The sequence below is a fragment of the Pygoscelis adeliae genome, unplaced genomic scaffold (genome assembly GCF_000699105.1).
Source record: "Pygoscelis adeliae isolate BGI_AS28 unplaced genomic scaffold, ASM69910v1 Scaffold33, whole genome shotgun sequence".
NCBI lineage: Eukaryota > Metazoa > Chordata > Aves > Sphenisciformes > Spheniscidae > Pygoscelis > Pygoscelis adeliae.
In genome coordinates this window covers 1,459,356-1,479,553 of record NW_008824413.1, presented here as the reverse complement: position 1 = coordinate 1,479,553, position 20,198 = coordinate 1,459,356, and the positions used below count along the sequence as shown (strand labels likewise).

General features: G+C 37.9%; 1 protein-coding gene across 2 annotated transcripts in view; it reads left to right on the top strand.

Moving 5' to 3' along the window:
• PACRG (PARK2 co-regulated) overlaps positions 1–19,294 on the top strand; it is a 264,280-nt gene extending 244,986 nt beyond the window's left edge. Inside the window, exon 4 of one of the 2 annotated variants that reach the window (XM_009320754.1) lies at positions 18,825–19,294. In XM_009320754.1, the coding sequence (XP_009319029.1) occupies positions 18,825–18,985 (161 nt within the window). In that variant the 3' untranslated portion in view covers positions 18,986–19,294. The remainder of the gene's footprint in view (positions 1–18,824) is intronic. The other variant, XM_009320753.1, reaches the window with a different exon arrangement.
• Positions 19,295–20,198: the final 904 nt, after the last annotated feature.

The following is a 20,198-nucleotide window of genomic DNA, read 5'->3' as shown; positions in this document are numbered from 1 at the left end:
CTATGATTGAGATATTCTATGATTCTATGATTCTGTGATTCTATTGACATCAGAGATTATGGACTCTTACAGTTATTCCCCAATGAAAATATTCCTGCCAATATAGGTGTTTATATTAAGGATGTTTATCAAAAGAATTTTTGAGAAAGTCCTCAGAACAGCAGAATTAAAAGGAAAAAAAATTATATAGATGTTATATGTGTTCCTTAGATTTCCCTTGTATTCATGGAATAATTAAGGAATGGGGGGATTATGGTTCTCTTAGAAAATCAAATACAAAATTCTATTGACGTCTTTTACTATTGAATAGGCACTATGAAGCATTAAGGAATTGGTGTCCATATTACATTTTTAATCTGCTTTATGGAATATTTGAGATGTGCGTAAAACATCCCACTATTTGTTGGTATTAGTCAATTTAAACTATTTCAGGGAACATATGCATTATATATGAAATGCTTAAAGTTCCAGCTGAATAAACACTCAAGTTTCCCATCCACTTCAAAGGTCTACAAATAAACTTTGTGCACAATTTAAAGTGAAAAATGTGTATTACATGCATCTGACCTTTTTCATTTAAAATGCTATTTTTCCTTATCTAAATTAGATATGTTTTGGATCTTTCTGCATTAAATAATTGTAGGTGGAGGGATGAAGAGCTTCATACATAATATTTCTCCACAATATATATTTATGGGCACTCAGACAGGTTTTATTATCAACACTTATTGTACCAAGTATGGGTTCATATGTCATGAACCCAGAAGCATTTCAGAATATATGGCTAGTAAAGCTGTTGTGAATGCCCATTAATACTTCTGGAGGAGGGGTGAAATATCATCACATCTAGATGTTCTAGGGGAGAAATACAGAGTTTCATATCAGGGTACCCCCCTTTTTTTTTTTTTTGAGATAAAATCCAGTTACATTCTTAAAGCATTATTTTTTAATTATCATGGTTTTATCAACTATGGCTAAAATGTGGTCTTAAGTTGTTAAATGAAAAACTTAAGCTGCTAAATGAAAGCACGTTCAGTTGCTGCAAGTAATCCTTTAGAAACAAACCAGCATGAATTAAAACCATATAAGTAAGAAATGGTTGTCTGACAGAGGAAACTGTTAAAATGAAGTTCTGGTGGATATTGCTGATGATACTGAAGTCAAAAGAATGAATTTTTTTCTTTGTTAAAGGAATGTGATTTCCTTCAAAATAAACTGCATGGGCTAATCCTTCTGAAAGTAAATGGGCAGATTTTAGAAATACACTCTCAGAGAGAAGAATGATTGTATTCTGCTTTACATTAATATAAAAACAATTTCACAACATGAGGAAAAAGTTAATCCACACTCCTATTAACACTTCACCCATGAAAATCAAATCATAGCATTTGATCTTGCTCTCACTGAATTCAGTGTATTGAATTTAATAGAAAGACAACCTCATCACAGCTAAGTCCAGCACTGGCCCTGCTGCCCTAATTAGACTTTAACAATATTAGTTTCTTTTTTCACTCATCTTTTTACTTCATTTCCCTTGACTGGAGTGCAATTTCACCAAAATGTAATAGACTAATCATTAACTGGCAGCAGCATATAGACTGAAACTTTAAATTGACAATCGCAGCAGTAGAATACCAGAAATTTATAGAAGCATAACCGTTTCTTCTGCTGGGTGTGTGATAATTGTTTTTCTGCTCATTTAGATCCAAAAGTAATTAAACTCTACAACAAAACTATGTACTGTAGTGTTGGTACAAAGTCTGCTGTTTGGAGGTTGTGCAGAGATTCCATGAAGACATCACGGTCGTTCATTTGCATCAACAACATCACATGTCGTTCATTTGCGTTGTCACTTCCTAAAAATTTGCAGAAACATGCCCTTGAAAGAATTAGGTCACACAAAATGTGGCCTAAGGGCTTCTCCTTTCTGTTTTCCCCAGTGGAGTTCTGCAGCTGATGTGATAAAAACTGTTCTACATCAATAATTTCTTGAGTTTGTGTTTCCTGAAAAATTTTTTAGCTTATGGAAATATACCATATTTATCATTCAGTGGGAAAATTTCCTTGTCTTTCCTTCCAGATCTGGTTTCTCGATACAAACACAGTGGTGTTACACTGCACATAAAGGTGTATAATAAATGTTGGCAACTGTAATGATCTGAATCTTCTTCAGACAGTTGTAAAGCCATGCATTAAAAATGCATGTCACAGTAATGTAAGAAAATGATTACAGCAAACTTTGCTTTCCCTGGATATTACCACTTACATATAAATAAATACAACTTCAAAGCTGAGAAATTTTCTTTCTCATGACATTTCTTACCAGAGTCTCACAGTGTTTCATGGTCACGTGTGCCTTTTCCTGTTAAAGGGGTAATGGATAGCTGTTTTTTGCTTGTACTTTTGGTATTGTGAAAAAAAGTTATGAGATAACAACATAGCTAGTACTTTTCATATTGAAAATAAGCTAATTAATCACTCTAGTGGGCAGAGAAAAGCTAACTCCCTCTCTCATTTAGTCTTCTGAAACTCATTGATTTACATGGTGAGGCATGAATATAGCTGACAGCAGTATTAGGCCCTTCATTTCTTCATACTTTGTACATGCTTGCCTTGCTTGCTTGCTTCTTCAGTTAGGAAATGCTTTGATATAAATAAACACACTTTAGTCCTGATTTTGCAATCACTTTCACACTTGCATGACAGTTTCCTGAATCAGACCTGCATCTTCTTATGATACCAAGGACTGCATTTTAGGTAGCATGAGATTTATCTTATTGAGAAATTTAGGATGAATTTTATTGAATTCCATTTTCTGAAGCTTCTGATACACGTACTTAAATATTTTCAGAATTTTTTTCAGAATTTTTTTTTTTTTTTTTTTTTTTGGTAATATCTTGCTTAAGCTTACAATGTTACAGATGATGCTAACATCTAATTTATGTTTGTTTACTTTGCCTTATGGTCATGGCAGTTTTTCTTGAATATTTGGAAGGACTTCTTGTGAGGACAACACAGAAAGAGCATCTTTATGTAATTTCTATAGATTGTGCAGTACAATAATATCTTTAACTGTTATTGCAATATAAATAAATAAAAAGACAAAGAATAAGCTTTTGTCACTTTTAGATCAGTTATTACATCTGTAAAAACATAAACAGCCATAAATAAGTGAAGATAGATGCAGAATAACCATCTGTTAGGAAGTTAGTTCAAGTCAAAACACTTAAAACTTGGCAGTGTAGATGTATTCATGTAAATCTGTATTTAGGCCTTTAAATATCTAGCCTCATGTACAGATGTTCTGGTTCACTGCAGCCTTCATTTGGGAACTGGTAAGGGCTCAGGATGGACCCACTCAGGTAGCTGCCGAAAATTGGATTCAGGTGCTAAACTTTGGGTCTCTCTGAAAACATTGGCACAAGTTCATAGTCCAACAAAAGGTCTGTCTTACAGCTTCTTCCTTGCCAAATCATAAGCATAGAGGTCAAAAGAGCCTTTCTCCATGAATTACTAATTTGATAATTAGGTGAAATCTCCCTGATCATGAAAGATGTAGATTTGAAACCACATAGGCTGGATGATGCTGGACTTGTTTCCTGCTTCCTGGGAGGGTGCTTCAGCACCAGGTTTTCAGACAATAAAAACTAAGGGAGCCACTGCTGCCCTTGCTCATCTTTTTTTGCCTGCCTTCCTAAGAATACAAGGCTTAATGGGTCACAAGGTTATTCTGTTCTGTAAGTCTCCCCCCGCCCACCCCCCAACCCCCATAACTTTTAAATTCATTGTCCAAATTCAATCAAGCTGGAAAAGGGGCAGAGTTGCTGGAAAAATAAGCATCTGGTTAGAGGGGAGAGATCCAAATTCATGCCCATGGTGAGAGAAATGTTGGTAGGGTATACAATACATACAAGGTGTCAGAACAGGCCTTAGCTTATACTATCTTTTAACTGGTAGAACTTGCGGGAGACAAATTATTATCGTAAAGAGATGTAGCACAAAACCAGCACACATCCATGGGAAAGGGGTATCATTACTGTCTTGTGGCACAACTTGCTTTTAAAGAAATCATTCAGTCTCACCCAGAAGGAATGGCAATACATATCTACCCTCAGGAAAACTTCTGGGCTGTAGCTCCAGGGTGAATGCAAACATTTGAGTCTCAGAGAAAAGCAAGGTTTTAGACACTGTTCCGCTTGCTGATCCCCACTGGCTACCTCTGTGAGACTCACTGATCAGCCTTTCACTCACTTAGACACTGTTCTTGGGAAAGTAACTCCTACTTTCTGCGGTGAGGTAAGTCTAGTGCAGCCCTACCGATTCTCCTGCAGAGCTCACATGACAGATATTAAGTGTTGCAATTCCTAACTTGGTCTGAAATTTCCATTCCAACTGTAAGAGATTTATATCATGATGTTGTCTCCTGCCCTGTGTCTCTAATTCTGCCTTACTGTTTTCGCAGTTGTCTTTCATGGATGTGTGAAGTTAAGTCAGTCTGTTCACTGAAAATTGTGAGTGCTATTATTGTTCCTCTCCTATAAAATCAAGTTCTTATCTCACTATACCATTTCCCCTACAGAGCTAGAACCATAACCCCTGTTTAAGCCAATCATATGAGCTGCTAGATATGGCTATATTACAATAATAAGGATATGTAAATAAACTGATATTAGCCTGACTTCTCCCATGACTTCTGAGGATTCAGTGACAGTGGTTATAATCTCTGCCAGACAACTATCAGCAGTTTCAGGATCTGTTGAGGCAGATGGCTGAGGCACTAGATCTGATAACAAGCATGCCTAAAATGACTTATTGACTCTTCAGCATTTTTTGATATTAAGTAAAGAGGAAAGCTTATGCCTCTCTAAAATGAGGATATTACCAAACCAGCAAGAGATCTCCGGATGACTCTATTTTTTATTCATATGATTAAAAGGAAGGAAGACAAAAGAAGAGGAGAGGTCTCAAGCACTGGGAGGCTGTTGGTACCTCTCCTCTCATGGAAAAGTAACAGCTTCAGTTCACCTCCTCCGTCTTAAAAAGTCAATACTTAAGCTGATAGCACACATTCCTGTAGGAGCCCTATACTTAGGTTAATAAGGTGGACATTCCCTTCTAATCGTTTCCCAAAGTAAACTTGCAAGTAGGTGATGATTCTTACTCAGAACTGTAAAGCAAAGATATCGGGTCCTAGCTACAGATGTGCAGATAAGCCTATACACCTTTTCACCATGTTTTGCTACAAAATGACAGTGGAAACTCAACAGGCTCAGGTATAACGTGTCGATCAGCATCCAGTGGGATACTTTAAAGGGAATAACTATGCTAATCCATAATGCATATATTCATATAAATTAGAACCTTTATGGAGCATACTTAAGAAAATTAACTAGCCAAATAAATGTCCTTGGCTTCCCTTCCTCCACTTTCAGCCTTTGTTTTTCTTTGTCTTCTACTCCTCCCATGTCCACATTCTTGTCCCTGGTACAAGAATTGTCTATTTTACTTATCAGTCAAGCACCCAATAAACTTTGGCTGTGCTAGGACAAGTAATTCAGGAAGACCTTTCCAGATATCGCCATTCAGTGATGAAATTTCTTGGTGACTCACCAAGAATTTTGCTCACATGAATTTATGGAGACTAGTACATGTTATTCTTTCCCCTTAAAATAACATCCCATAGTTTCCTTCAAAAGTCATCATTCTGCACTAGCTGCTGTTGTACAGAAATGCTCAGTGATATTTTTCTGAAGCAGCGTTTTCTGTTACTCTTGAGGTAGTGCTTCTACGGGTACCAATTTAGCACTGCAGCTGCAGAGTTGGATCAGAGACCTGTAAACTCACTGCAGCCATTAGCATTAAACAACATAGGAGGTGAAACAGCCATCTGTGGCCTGCTGGAGGGAGGCGATGGTAAAGGAATTTTATGAGGTGTTACTTCTCCCTTTCCTCTGGAGGCTGGCCCTATCCACTGAGCAATAAACATTCAAGGAAAACTGCAAGAGAATATTACTCTTGAAATACGTCCCACTTAGATAGTAGTCATGCTGTCTTCCAGGTTATCTTTTCAATGTGTCCCAAATTTATCTAAAAAAACCCCTCATTACTTTCCTTCATAGGAATGGCCATTTCATTGTTATTAATGTAAAGCTACTTATAATGTGTGCATGTACTCTCAGATCATCCAAGTGTGAGAAAGCATCTTTAAGTTGCCAAGGAAGAATTTTCTTGACGGCTTTCTACTTTTGTTCTTCATTATAATACATGAAAGTGCAGACTTACAAATATTCAAACACATTGCACTCTGCCGTGCTATTTAACTGTTTTCTTGACTGTTAGTTATAAACCTCTGGGCTAGCCTGAGTTGACCAAGAGCATTCAGCCATATCACTTCTTCTCTTGCGCGCGCGCACGTGTGTGTGTGTGTGTGTGTGTGTGTGTGTGTGCGCGCTGTTTTCCTTCTGAAGCAGAACTGTTGTAGGCTTGTCAGGCACCAGGGCTGGAAGGGCTGTAAGATGAGTGAATGATGAATAAAAAATTAAGATTGCAATTACAAAATGTAGCATGCTTTAGCTACATGTTGGAGAACGTAAGTGGTCATATTTGCCAGGATTGGCTGGAGAATAACAAATTACAAAATTTCTAATCCTGTGCCTTAAGGCCCTGGCACAGCAACATGTTGGGATAGCAAACACTCAAATGACCACTGCAAGGGAGATGAACTTACTGTAACTAGTACACTGCCATCAGCCTATAGATACATGATATTTGCAGCAGTTTAGGACAAGCAAATACAAATTAACCTGAGAAACAAAGATTCTTTTTCAAGCTTTACTGTTCAGGTGCACGGCTTTTGTAATGAAATGAAAGGGTGTTAAGAAAAGTATTACAAAGTGAACTAGAAGTGCTGCATTGTTAGCAGTTGGATGTTTTCTACATGATGGCACCTGTACAGATATCATAAAGGTATGTGCTTTTATAAAGGTAGTGCTAACCGGGGTCCAATTTACCCTGCTGAGCATGTCATGTATCCTGTTTGCACACAGAAAAGCCATTTTTACTTCTACGCATAGTCCCAGAATAGATAAGTTTAAAGGTCTTTTTCAGTAAATGTGTAAAAACAAGTATGGCCTTAAGAGATTATGTGCTTATGGGTGATTGCAATTCTTCAGGTGTAAGCAATGTAAGAAGCAGCAGCATTTTTTTTCCTATACTCATACATACCAACAGTAAAATTGTATCATGGACACTGTAAATCAGAAAAATATATTCTTATTTCTTTCTCCTATAGCTAGGACCTATGACTGCTTTTTATTTTTTCAGAAAAATACTATCTGGAATGGGAAAAAAGATTCTGCATTAACTATTTTTACTGAAACAACACCATTTTCTTAAAATAATGAACAAAAGTAATAAGGCGTAATAAAATAAATATATATTTTATATATTAAAAATAATTTTCTCTTAAAATATTGTAATATATATGAACAATAGTTTTATCTTTAAAAAACTGCTAACCATTTCCCATCCTCTTGTTTTTATACACACCTGTTGTGTGCAATTACTTCTTTGTAACGAACAACTGTATTTAGGCATCACTAAAATGCTTGTGTTTTAACAAGCAATTTAACACTGCAATCCCTTTGTGAAAAAGTTACGAGTACATTTTAAAAAACATGGTCTGGAGTCTATTATACCTCTGGTGGCATAGTAAATAATGATTTTATATTGGATAGTAAAGGAGCTAATCTTATAAAAGTTGAATAAGTGGTGAAACAAAAGGTTTTGCTGTGTATTGCAAGAGTGTCTCAGTCTGCTAAATCTCAGTGGGTGGTCTAAGTACTGGGTCAGGTTACTGGAAAAACGTGTAAATATCTTCTGTCTTTGTACATACCCACTGATGTTATCAATAGCATAGTTACTGTTAACTGCCATTGCAGTTCAGTTTCTTTCTGTTTTTTTTTTTCAAATTCAGCGGAGTGGTTCTTCTTAGACAAATGAAAATAGCAGACAATTCAGGAGCTCACAGTATCAGCATGCTCCACTATCTGAGTCCCTGCAGTCTTGATGGCAAGCTAGGCAAATAAGCAGTCGTACCTGAGATGGCTGACTTTTAGTAACCATTGAGATGGGTTATGCAGTTTCACAACATGCCACCAACCAACCTCCCTTTCACTGATTTATCTCAGGAGAAATATAGGTTCAGAGAAATATATGGTTCCTCAGTTCATTTATTATCAGTAAAAAGTGCTAAAGGGTTCTCTAAAGGAAGATATTTAAATGCCAATATTTAAAATAACATTTTAAAAATTAGCTTAGGTCAGAACAAGATTCAAAGAACTCTGTAAGCTATACTGGAGAGCTCTCATATCCCCATTCCTCAAATCGCTCTTCCTTCAGCTTACGACTTAATAATTTAAAATGACACAAAAAGATGCAAAGATTAAGTGTTTGGGATGGCCATCTGCTGTACTTTCCTTTTGTTCAGCTGTAGTCTCATGCTAGTGGTAGTATGTCCTCACTGAACTGTATGCCACAAAATACAGGAGTGCCTTCTTGGCATATCAACATACAGTCTCTTCAAGCATATCACTTCAGAAGACTGAAGAAGCCAGAAGACTGAAGTGATATGCAAGAAGAGTAAGTTTCTATAACCTGAGATATTGGCTTTTTTGCACGTAACTTTATTTCCCCCACCTACAAGAATGGCCGGAAGGCCTGTCAGTCTGACCTCGGTGCCAGGGCAGGTTATGGAGCAGAGCATCTTGAGTGCCATCACACGGCAAGTACAGGACAACCTGGTGATCAGGCCCAGTCATCATGGGTTTATGAAAGGCAGGTCCTGCTTGACCAACCTGATCTCCTATGACAAGGTGACCCACCTAGTGGATGAGGGAAAGGCTGTGGATGTTGTCTACCTAGGCTTTGGCAAAGCCTTTGACAGCGTTTCCCACAGCATTCTCCTGGAGAAACTGGCTGCTCATGGCTTGGACGGGTGCACTCTTCGCTGTGTAAAAAAATGGCTGGATGGCCTAGTCCAAAGAGTGGTGGTTAATGGAGTTAAATTCAGTTGGTGGCCAGTCACGAGCGGTGTTCCCCAGGGGTCAGTATTGGGGCCAGTTCTGTTCAATATCTTTATCAATGATCTGGACGAGGGCATTGAGTGCACCCTCAGTAAGTTTGCAGATGACACCAAGTTGGGCGGCAGTGTTGATCTGCTCGAGGGTAGGAAGGCTCTGCAGAGGGACCTGGACAGGCTAGATCGATGGGCCGAGGCCAACTGTATGAGATTCAAGAAGGCCAAGTGCCGGGTCCTGCACTTGGGTCACAACAACCCCGTGCAACGCTACAGGCTTGGGGAAGAGTGGCTGGAAAGCTGCCTGGCGGAAAAGGACCTGGGGGTGTTGGTCGACAGCCAGTTGAATATGAGCCGGCAGCGTGCCCAGGTGGCCAAGAAGGCCAATGGCATCCTGGCCTGTATCAGAAATAGTGTGGCCAGCAGGAGTAGGGAAGTGATTGTGCCCCTGTACTCGGCACTGGTGAGGCCGCACCTCGAATACTGGGTTCAGTTTTGGGCCCCTCACTACAAGAAGGACATTGAGGTGCTGGAGCATGTCCAGAGAAGGGCAACGAAGCTGGTGAAGGGTCTGGAGAACAAGTCTTCTGAGGAGCGGCTGAGGGACCTGGGGTTGTTTAGCCTGGAGAAAAGGAGGCTGAGGGGAGACCTCATCGCTCTCTACAACTACCTGAAAGGAGGTTGTAGCGAGGTGGGCGTTGGTCTCTTCTCCCAAGTAACTAGTGATAGGATAAGAGGAAATGGCCTCAAGTTGTGCCAGGAGAGGTTTATATTGGATCTTAGGAAAATATTCTTCACTGAAAGGGTTGTCAAGCATTGGAACAGGCTGCCCAGCGAAGTGGCTAAGTCACCATCCCTGGAGGCGTTTAAAAAACGTGTAGATGTGGTGCTTAGGGAATGGTTTAGTGGTGGACTTGGCAGTGCTAGGTTAACGGTTGGACTTGATGATCTTAAAGGTCTTTTCCAACCTAAATGATTCTATGATTCTATGATTCCCAAAGCATTACAACTTTCCTTATGAAACTAGCTTTGATGTGAGAAGACCTCAGGCATTCAGCACGTTAGGCTGGATGCTGCTGGGCCTCTTGCTTTCTTCATATTTGAGACCCTTTTGAATAACAGGTCAAGCAACAAAAGGTACATGTGTAATTTAGACAAGAAGAAGGGTAAGTGTTCTCCAGTTAGAGTCACTAATGAAATAGTTCTTATTCACTTATCTTTTTTCACACTTAATGCAGGGAAAATGTTGAAAAAAATAAATGAGACAGTTTTGTTAGAGATTCCTAAAGCTTTAAAAAAAATTAAAAATCAGTCTGCATGTGGTGTATGTGCAGTTCCTATATTGATTTCAAAAGGCTTCAATTCAAAAGCTGTGAATCTGCAGAAACACCACACCTAGGGGACACAATTTTCTTTCTTTTTTGTCTGTTTTACATTCTTGTAAGTAAAGACTCCACATTATAATACATTTTAATTGTATAAAAATTGGCTTTTTTCTGTTTGCTTGAAAAGCTGTTATAAATTCAAATGTATGCTTTTCTTAATGTAAAATGAATAGCTATTAACTAGCTTTTGATAAGTATTTCTTTTTATGTCCTTCCTGTTCTTCATAAAAAGAATGTAAATTCCTATCTTGGGAAGGTAATTTTTATTTATTTTTTTAATCTACCATGTGCATTGATCCAACTGGAAAAACTCAGAAAGAAACAGTAATCAGATTACTCAATTTACTTAAAATAATATAAATTACAAAGATTTAAAGAGACCTCAGAAGGAGATATCCTGACCCTTATAGTACAGATATCTGCGGGAGCAGGGTGTTCCTTTCTGTCTGGCTTGAGGATAAAACAGTACATTCCAGTTTCAGTGCTAGCTGTCCTTTAAACTGCATAAATTCTGTCCTTGTCCCACAGCAATGAAAGAAATCTTGGCAAATCCACACAGTCATTCATAGCTTTCATCTCCCTGTCCCTTCTCAAATCACTGCTAAAACACTCTCAGTTGACTTGGGTTCTTGCTTGTTTCGCTTAATTAGGGAACAAAAAAAACTAGAAAACTGGCCACTTCAGGCATATCCAGCAACTTATAGGCATGTCTAACAACTTACTCCCATAGTTTTGATGGGAAATTTTTAATATATTGACGTATTTTTGGTATGGTTGCATTCCAATGACAATAAAGGGCTCACCCTTCTGTCACAAATTATGAAAGCAGTCCTTGAAGTCATTTAGTTGTCAATAAAATTTTTGCTGGCAAGCTATCCCAAATAGGGTCCTTAAATGGTAATGTTTTTGAACAGTGAATTTAGACACAACAAATTCCATTAGTACGTGACAGATGTACAAACACATCAACAGTTATTAACACAAAGTAACGAATTACTGAGCTTTTTGCTTGTAAAGAAAAACCTAGGGCTTTCCTTCAAAAGCATTTTGGTTACATTAATAAAAATCTTCCAATGGGGGAAGGAGGATGGATTGTCAAGCATCTTGAGTTTAAGTATGAATAAACTCAGTATTAAAAATTGGCTGTTGTAGGATTACATTTCATAGTGAAATCAGCGACCTTTAAAGCATTTTGGGACTTTTAGCTTTGTCACTTTGAATTACGTTAAAAAATAAATGATGTTCATTCCACACACACACAAAGATTTGTTTTTCCATGGTTTTAATTCCCTTTGCATTAATTATGCTATATTTGGATGAGAAATTAATGTGATGAACAAATGTATTTCACATCAGTCCAGCAAAGCTATGCAAATTTTGCACACACAAACATGATTTCCAACTAAAAAACAGTATTTACTTTGTACTAGCTTATATACATCCAAAACAACTGGAAGAACATCAGATTCACATAAGCGGTGCAACTCTTGTTGCACTTTAAGCATGATTTGTGACCTAATGTATTATTTTGTTAACAGTGTACCAAGGCCACAGAGATCTCAGCCTCCAGTTTCTGTTCCCCTGTTGAGTATGCTGTTTATCTAAGATTAATACTACTTTGTTTGATATTGATCAGTAGCACAAACATAGGCAAACTTCAAAGTCTAAATTCATTGGAAAAGTTTAAGTACTTATAGAGAAAAAACCCACAATAATATTCTCTTACTTTTTACCTCATTGGTCAAATATGTGTGCTAATATAATTTGTTACAAAATCTGTGATTTCTTTTTCATTATTATATTTCTATTTAAAAAAAAAAAAAAAAGTCTGGGCTTAGAAAGGATTACATCTGATGTTGCTGACATTTCCTGGAAATGGAAAACTGTGATAACAGCTGCTGTCTTGGCTCATTTTCAGTTGGGTTTTTTGGTTTGTTGGTTTCGGGGTTTTTTTATACTGCAGCAATTTACAAGTAGTTACAGCTATCTCTAGTAGGCTTACATCATTAGTAAAACATCGTAAGTCAGTCAAATGTTTCCTTTCCAATCAAAGCACTTCCTCCACTTGCTGAATTGTTGACTTTCTGAATAGTATTTATAGTAACAGCACTCACATTTTAAAATAAATGCTAATTTATGAAAAAACTAAAAGCTAGCTGCGTATGGAAGATCACTATAGAAAGAATCGATATGTTATGCTAAGGCAAAATGCCTTCAATGAGAATTAAGAAAATTTAGAAACTTGTTATTTAGATAGATAATACCTAGCTGATTTATATCAAAAGTATACAATTGTTTTTTTCTAAGACCTATGATGAACAGAAATGTCTCTATATTCTCTATTCTTTTTAAATTCCAAGCATACATGCTTTCTTCTTGGGCTGAAACATTCTTCTGCAATCTCTGCAGTACTGTAGCATTTTAAAGTGATAAACACTCAGCACTAGTGACGAAAAATAGAAGGAAGAGCCAAGTAAAACAAGAGACAGGGAACTCTAAGTGTTGATAGTGTCAAAAAACAGGTCTGTGCATATTCAAGGATTTGGCCTCCTTAAGGTATATTAGTACTTTCGGCTTTAATATTTCAAAGTCCTTTGAAAGATACATGTTAATTTTTTTTTTTTAAATTATGTTTTCATAGTTTCAAGTCAGGGTAGATGAAATTTTATTAATTTTTCAGTGCCTCTTTCTGTGCCTCTTTCTTCAGTGTATGATTAAGCTTCCAAAAGCAATGTTATACATGCAGGTTAGAATCTGTTACTATGCCAAAAGTTTAGGTTTGTTTTGTATCAAAACAGGTAATAATTCTCCCTATGAAGTTTGTAACTTCAGCAAATCCTCCTTCACCAAATACGTTTTAATATTTGAAACGGCTGGTGAAACGCTCTGCCAGCTCAAGGGATCTCTGCACCATTTCTCGTTCTGGGATTACTCTGCGCGTAGCAACTGCAGATATTTCACCCTGAGCAACCTGACCTAACTTTGAAAATGGAGCTGGCTTTGAGCAGGGCATTTGGACCAGATGGCTCCAGAGGTTCCTTGCAACATAAATTACTCTATGAGCTCTTCTTTCCAACGCTCTAGCTTTGGGACCAGCCTGCGTGAGGCCAGTTTGTGCTTTTGTGTGCACATAATCCAGACGTGTCCTAAGAAACATTTAAAACTGGTGTTCACGTTGCTCTGAGCCTTCAGGAATGGAACATGGGGTTTTCTGTCTAGGTGGCTCTTCCTTCACCTGAGTGAAATAAACTGGCAATGTCCCTCTGTTTCTTAGCAGACAGGAGGGTTTTAGTCTTACCCTGTGACTTTTCAGAGACTTTCAATTAAATGAAGAGGGAAACTGAACTACATCATCCTTCCTGAAGCTGACCATTTCAAAGCACAGTTCTGAGTCACAGTGAGAGGAGCGGTGCAAAGGAGCCCTCCTCCCTCCCACCGCACTGACTCATCAGGGGCTTTCATTTTCCACTCCGGTCAGGAAGCCAACGTCTTTTATGACAATTAAACTAATCCTAACAAGAGGACTTTGAAAAACTAATTAAACTCTGAACTGTACCTCAGCAGTGAACTATTGCGATGTGAACCCTGACATAGATGCATGTCAATCTATAGCTGAAATCAGCTTACATTTATTTCTTGATACTGATGCTGACTCCTAAAAGGAAAAAAGTGCTGAAATTTTCCACAGAATATTTTAATGCTAGTTTGTACTGCTTAACTGTATATTGTTCTGTGACAGGCTTTTCTGCAGAAATACAATTCTGTACTGAGAAATATATCTGCACTTTACAATCCCATCACTTGGTTTTTTGAAGTAAAAATCTTATTCAGTTAAGTGGTTAGCATGTTGGATTACTGTAATCATTTTAATTGCTGAAAATACCTGTTGGTTTGACTAGGATGAACTGAGCAGCTTCAAAATTATTTTTACCATAGTTATATTTTACCATAAATAGTACTTTCATCATCTACAATAAAAAGTCAAAAAGCGTGATTTTTGACTGATCCCTTCCATGACTTGGTAAAACACTGGCACAGGTTGCCCAGAGAGGTGGTGGATGCCCCATCCCTGGAAACATTCAAGGTCAGGTTGGCCGGGGCTCTGAGCAACCTGGTCTAGTTGAAGATGTCCCTGCCCACGGCAGGGGGGTTGGACTAGATGACCTTTAGAGGCCCCTTCCAACCCAAACTATTCTATGATTCTATGATAAGTCACTTTACCTTCCAGTAGCTCTGTTTCTCAAGATTCAGAAAGGGAGGAATGATGCCTATCTTTCCAAGTAGTTTTATTGATTTGTGTACAAAAAAACCCCAAAACCATTATACAAGAGCTCTTTGTTGTTAACTAGTAGTAGTTCAAAAATTTCTGCTAGGACCCTCTTGTTCCAAGACAACAAGTTGAAATATATATGTGTGTATATATGCACTTAAAAGTTCATCAGTAAAGAATAAAGGAATGGCCTTTGAGTTACAATTTCATTAAAAACTTTGCTTAAGCTGGGGATATGGGGCTTCCTTCACAGTCTCAGAAATCTCTTTTAAGTATTATTCTGTCCTCCAACACTAAGCATTCCTCAGATATTTAACATTTGAGGAAATTCTAATATTCCAAGATCTATGACATACCTACAACAGGTGCTTGAAAACTCTGGTTTTAATTTGTGCACCTTGGGAAAGCCACCACCAGGAGCGAGCTCTGGTATCTGTGAGATACTTACAGAGAGGTACTTGGACATATTCAGGGGATTAAAACCCCCTGTTTTCGAGATCTGGCCTGCCTTGAAGTGAAATCTAATAAACTGAAAAAATGTCTCGGACACTTTCAGATGCTAACAAATGTCCAGAGATAAGAGTAGATCTGACTGAGCTTTAAGGGTTGGTTTACCTTTCTTGTCCACTCCAGGACTTCAAAACTGCCGTATCAAGTTCTTAATGCATTGAGAGAAACTTGCTTGTCCTTCTTTAATGCAATACAATTTTACATTTGTAGCATTACCCTACTGAAATTTTAGAATGAAATGAGATGGAATACAAACAGCACTAGAATTTCTTTAATATCCTGAATCATTAATAGAAGCATGTCTACACTCAAATACAAACCACGTTTTAAAATAAAATTCAAATCCTTCTCTGTTCACTGCCAAACACTGAGTTCAGTCCCTGAGGGTCTGAGCAGGGTTTCCTCGGCTACAGCAGCTGGCATCGGCAGCGCTGATGGCAGGGCAGGGAGTGCCAGTCCTGGGCTTCGTGTGCTGGGTGATTTCATCAGCTAGCGCAGGTCTTGACAGGTGTAAAGCCTTTCACTTCACTTTAAGGACCATAAAACCCTTGGTGCATGATTTAGGAGACTGGGAACTAACTTCTTTATCCAGGAAGGGAAAATGAGAGCTTTTCCTGATTGCAATCCTCTAGATCTGTTAGTATTTCTTCAATGCGTTTCTTCTAAACACAGAAATAACATTTGCTCTGAAAAGAGTTCTTGATGCATGCTGAATTTGCCAGACATTTCACTTTGAGACAAAGATATGACAAATGTGCTTCCTAGCATTTTCATGTTGATTTATTCTCCCTCACAAAGGACAACTTCATAAAGAGCTTGAATCAGATCCATGTTCACACTTTACATATGCAACATTTTTGTGGCTGACAAAGTTGGCTTCTCATGCAAACTAACTTGGAAATAGAGTCAAACCAGAGAAGGGCATGCCGAGACCACTATACTTCAGTAGCTATTTTTTTCCAACTAATCATCATCATTATTATGACTAGATATTTACCCTTAGGTGCATTGGGCAGATCGTTCTGACTCATCCATTTAGTGGATGTTATCCTGTTGGGTTAATGATTAACTTTTTTGTCTGAAAGATTTGTTAATTCCTATAACCGCATAGGATAGCTATTTCAGTACTTACCAGGTGACCTCAATGCTGACATAACCTTTCTGGTATTGTTGGTTATAACTTGTGTCATGGCATTAATGTGAATTATGGCTGTCTTGAGGATACAAACCTTCACATAGCACAGATGGTCTGTAGGAAAAAAAAATTGTAATGATGGTCTGCTCATCACACATTCAGTCTTCCCTTGCAGACTATTTCCTTTATCACTGCTTCATTCTCTTAGGCACCTTTCAATCAAGCATCTAAGACATCATTTATTGTACAGACTGTGCTCTATAATAAAGACTGTAACATGGGATTCTGGAAAATACCTCTGCTGCCAGCATTATCATGGCATCTTGTTGGCCTCCTCCAAACTTGCTTAGCAATGTATCACCATTACTTCCAGAGAGCTGATTTTTTTACTACTTCTTTGGAAGAACGATGAAAGCTGTGTAAGCTCATTAGCAGAGCACGTGTGTAGGCTTAAAATTACAGATAATAGGCAAATGGTTGGAAAGTCAGTAATTCTTTTACATATTTGCCAAGACTTAGGTCAAGGTTGAGGGTTTCCCTTGCTCAAACTGGTGAAATCAGAAATACCTCCAGGTGTTCTGGAGACTATTGGCAACTGGCAGTGCACATGCAACACAGGTGATGAGGCACAGTTGACCTCAGTTGTTTTCTGCAAGAGCAAACCATGTTTAGTCTAAATTGCACTCAGTTGTAATGTGCTTTTCTTTTTGCATTAGTATTTTGTATAAGCCAATCCTTTTATTTAATAGCTCTTGTTGTTTTCTATGCGCTCTCATAATTTGTTATTTCTAACATTACAGTAAATTAATTGTAGTAAATTTTGATGTCACAATGCTGGTTTCTCATGTCAGTGAAATAAATAGTTAATATATAGGAAAGTATTCATGTGCTTAAGAGTAATCATCACAAAAATATTACTGCCTTTCCACTCAGAAGCCCAGTCCCTGTATGTCACATCTGTATTTGTGTAAACATTTTACAAAAAGCTAAGTGACACAAATGTGTGTAAGGAGTTTGAAAAACGGATATACACATAATTAACTTGGAGTGCAATCAGATATTTTACAGGAAAATTCAGCAAAAGGATGATTTTTGCCCGTGTTCATCAGCTCTTTCTTCATGACCATGGTTCTTCAGTTTTTACTGGTAACAAAGGCACAAACTTTAAATCCAGATCCTTGGCCTTAGATCCAGGAGAGGATGTGAGGATGGGTGCAGTTGTACATCTACACCTCGTCGGCCTGGGGACGTGGAGGCAGCAGTGGGAGCAAAATCTATCCTCGCCCTTGTGTGCGCTGTGTTTCTAATAGGAAAGGCAGGCACTACCCGAGAAGTTGATTGCGTTGTCTTGACAAATGTGTCCCTTGCTGTCCGGCTGCGAGTGTCAATAAGCAAGCAGTGTTATTTGAGATGTTAAATGTATGACATGGGCACATTGCCACCACTGCCCGAGGTAAGGCCACTGACTGTGTGTGGACTACCCGACAGCAGTGTGACAGCCGCTCCACCCGGCCACTGCACCGCGCCTGATCTGAGTACATTGTGCTCCTACCAAATTATTTTTGATATATGTCTCGGAATATACCCATATTAAGATAGTTTTCAGAATATTGTTTTAAAACAAAATGAAATTGATTTTCCTCCTTTAAATCTCTCAGCATCATTGCAGGTGAAGTTATTTCTTATTCTTGTATTTTTTGTTGTCACAGTTGTTCACACTGATTTTTTTAAAGAATTATGCTGTGTGTGTATTAATGTGTGTCGCCCTTGCTAGTCCACGTTAGAGAAAGCAGCAGTAAATGTTACTGCATCTGGGGGCTGCAGTAATTTGTCCTTTTGACATTGACTTAATTTTACGCGTTTTTCAGGGAGCAGAAATTGAATGAGTGCCATGTTATACTCCAAATATCTCTTTTAGGCCACATGACGTCCCCTCTATCAGAAACAACATAAGCATGTGAATATGATGTCTAACATGGAACAATCCCAAAACAATACATATTTAAGATTTCAATCCATAACAGGTCTAGCTTAAGTCACATTTTGTAGATAAGCATTTATGCATCTGGCAGTAGAATTTTGTCCTAAATAAGCAATGTTAGAAATAAAGAAGTAATGGTCTTAAGAGATTAACTGTGTAAGAGAGAGTCCATCTTTATCTTATAAAAGTATGTGTTTTCTTTATTTTTATTAGGATTTTCGCTTAGATACTGAAGTAATGTGTACATAAACAAATTTTGAAGGCATACGAAGTTGGAGCCTGAGCAGAGCCTTAAAGAGATACCAAAACCATCCCGTTTTCAAATTCAGCTCTGTTTTGTGTCACAGAGCAAAGTTTCTAATAGAGGCACAGTGACTGACCAGCAATTGCCATTTCCGATGTCATTATTTCAAAATGTAACAGCAAATTTAACATAATCCTTGGTATTTTTTTGTTTTATTAACCAGTTAATTCAGGCGATGGGATAGACTACAGCCAGCAGAAGCGTGAAAATATTGGAGATCTGATTCAAGAGACACTGGAAGCCTTTGAACGCTGCGGTGGAGAAACTGCTTATATAAACATTAAATACATGATCCCTACTTATCAGTCGTGCATATTAAACTGAGTTGTATCAAATGGGACGATTCCATTTGTGTTCTAAAAAAAACTGTATCTGACTCTGTATGGCATCTTGTTAGTCATGCTTTTTTTCTCTACAGCTGCTAAAATAGTGGCTTCTGGGGCATTAGAGTGTTAGCACTATTGTGAACAAGGCTTTCCAATACATAAATAGTGCCTGTTCCTGTGATTACAATGGTGTACTGTGCTTGTTTGTTCCCTGAAAGAATCGCTCCTTTGTAACAGAGCTGACTCGAGCAGGAATCGGAGTTAAACCTTCACTTGTATAGACAATAAAACTATGATTTTCATACGCAGTTCAGCAATTGCTGTTCTGTGTCCGCTTGCCCTGAGGGTGATGTCAGAGGCTGTAACAAGAAGAGTTTATGCTGACTGCTTAATAGGTGTTTGTCATGGAAGAGAAACACCAGTTCAGCAATGCCTCTCCAGCAGCTGTGCCGAATAATGTGCACTGACATACAATAAAACTGTTGAATGTATATACCAATTACAGTGGGAAAATTTACATGGCCCATTATAAAGCACTGTCATAAAATTAGTTATGTTTCTTACACACTCCTGATCTCAGCTTCCAGGTGTTTACCTTTTCATGGAACTTGGGTTCCTCTTGGCGAACATCAGGCACAACCACAGTTTTGAAGAAAAAAAAGCCCAGACAGAACTTCAGTAAATCAGATGGAAGATGGAGTGTACATAGGGTATCAGTCCCTAATGATACTGTTAATCTAGGTAAACACAGAATATACATGCCTATTTTTAAAGGGCACTGGGTATTTTTTTGTAACTGCAAGGTTGCTATTGCTTTTCTGTTATTATGGTATACATGTGTACAAACAATGCAACTATTGTTACAGGAAACCCTTAGAATTTCCTACTCAGTTTCTCCCTGCATACCCACAACATGGAATTGATATAATCATGGATTTAAGCAATGCTATTGAGATTGACTTTATTGCTTTTTAAGCATTTCTATGGAATAAACCTACAAAAAATAAAACAATTTTTACAATTCTCAAGGACAACCATTTAAAAATACCGAGTCAGCTCAAAACAAATCAGGAGATATGAGCTTTGTCTAAAAAGCACGAGAGTTTTAAAAGTACAGATTTTGGGCTCATTTTGCTTTTATTCTGGTTTCTGGAAGCTCTTAAAATATATGCAAGTTGCGCTTTCAAGTGTTCCTCTGTAACTGTTAGATC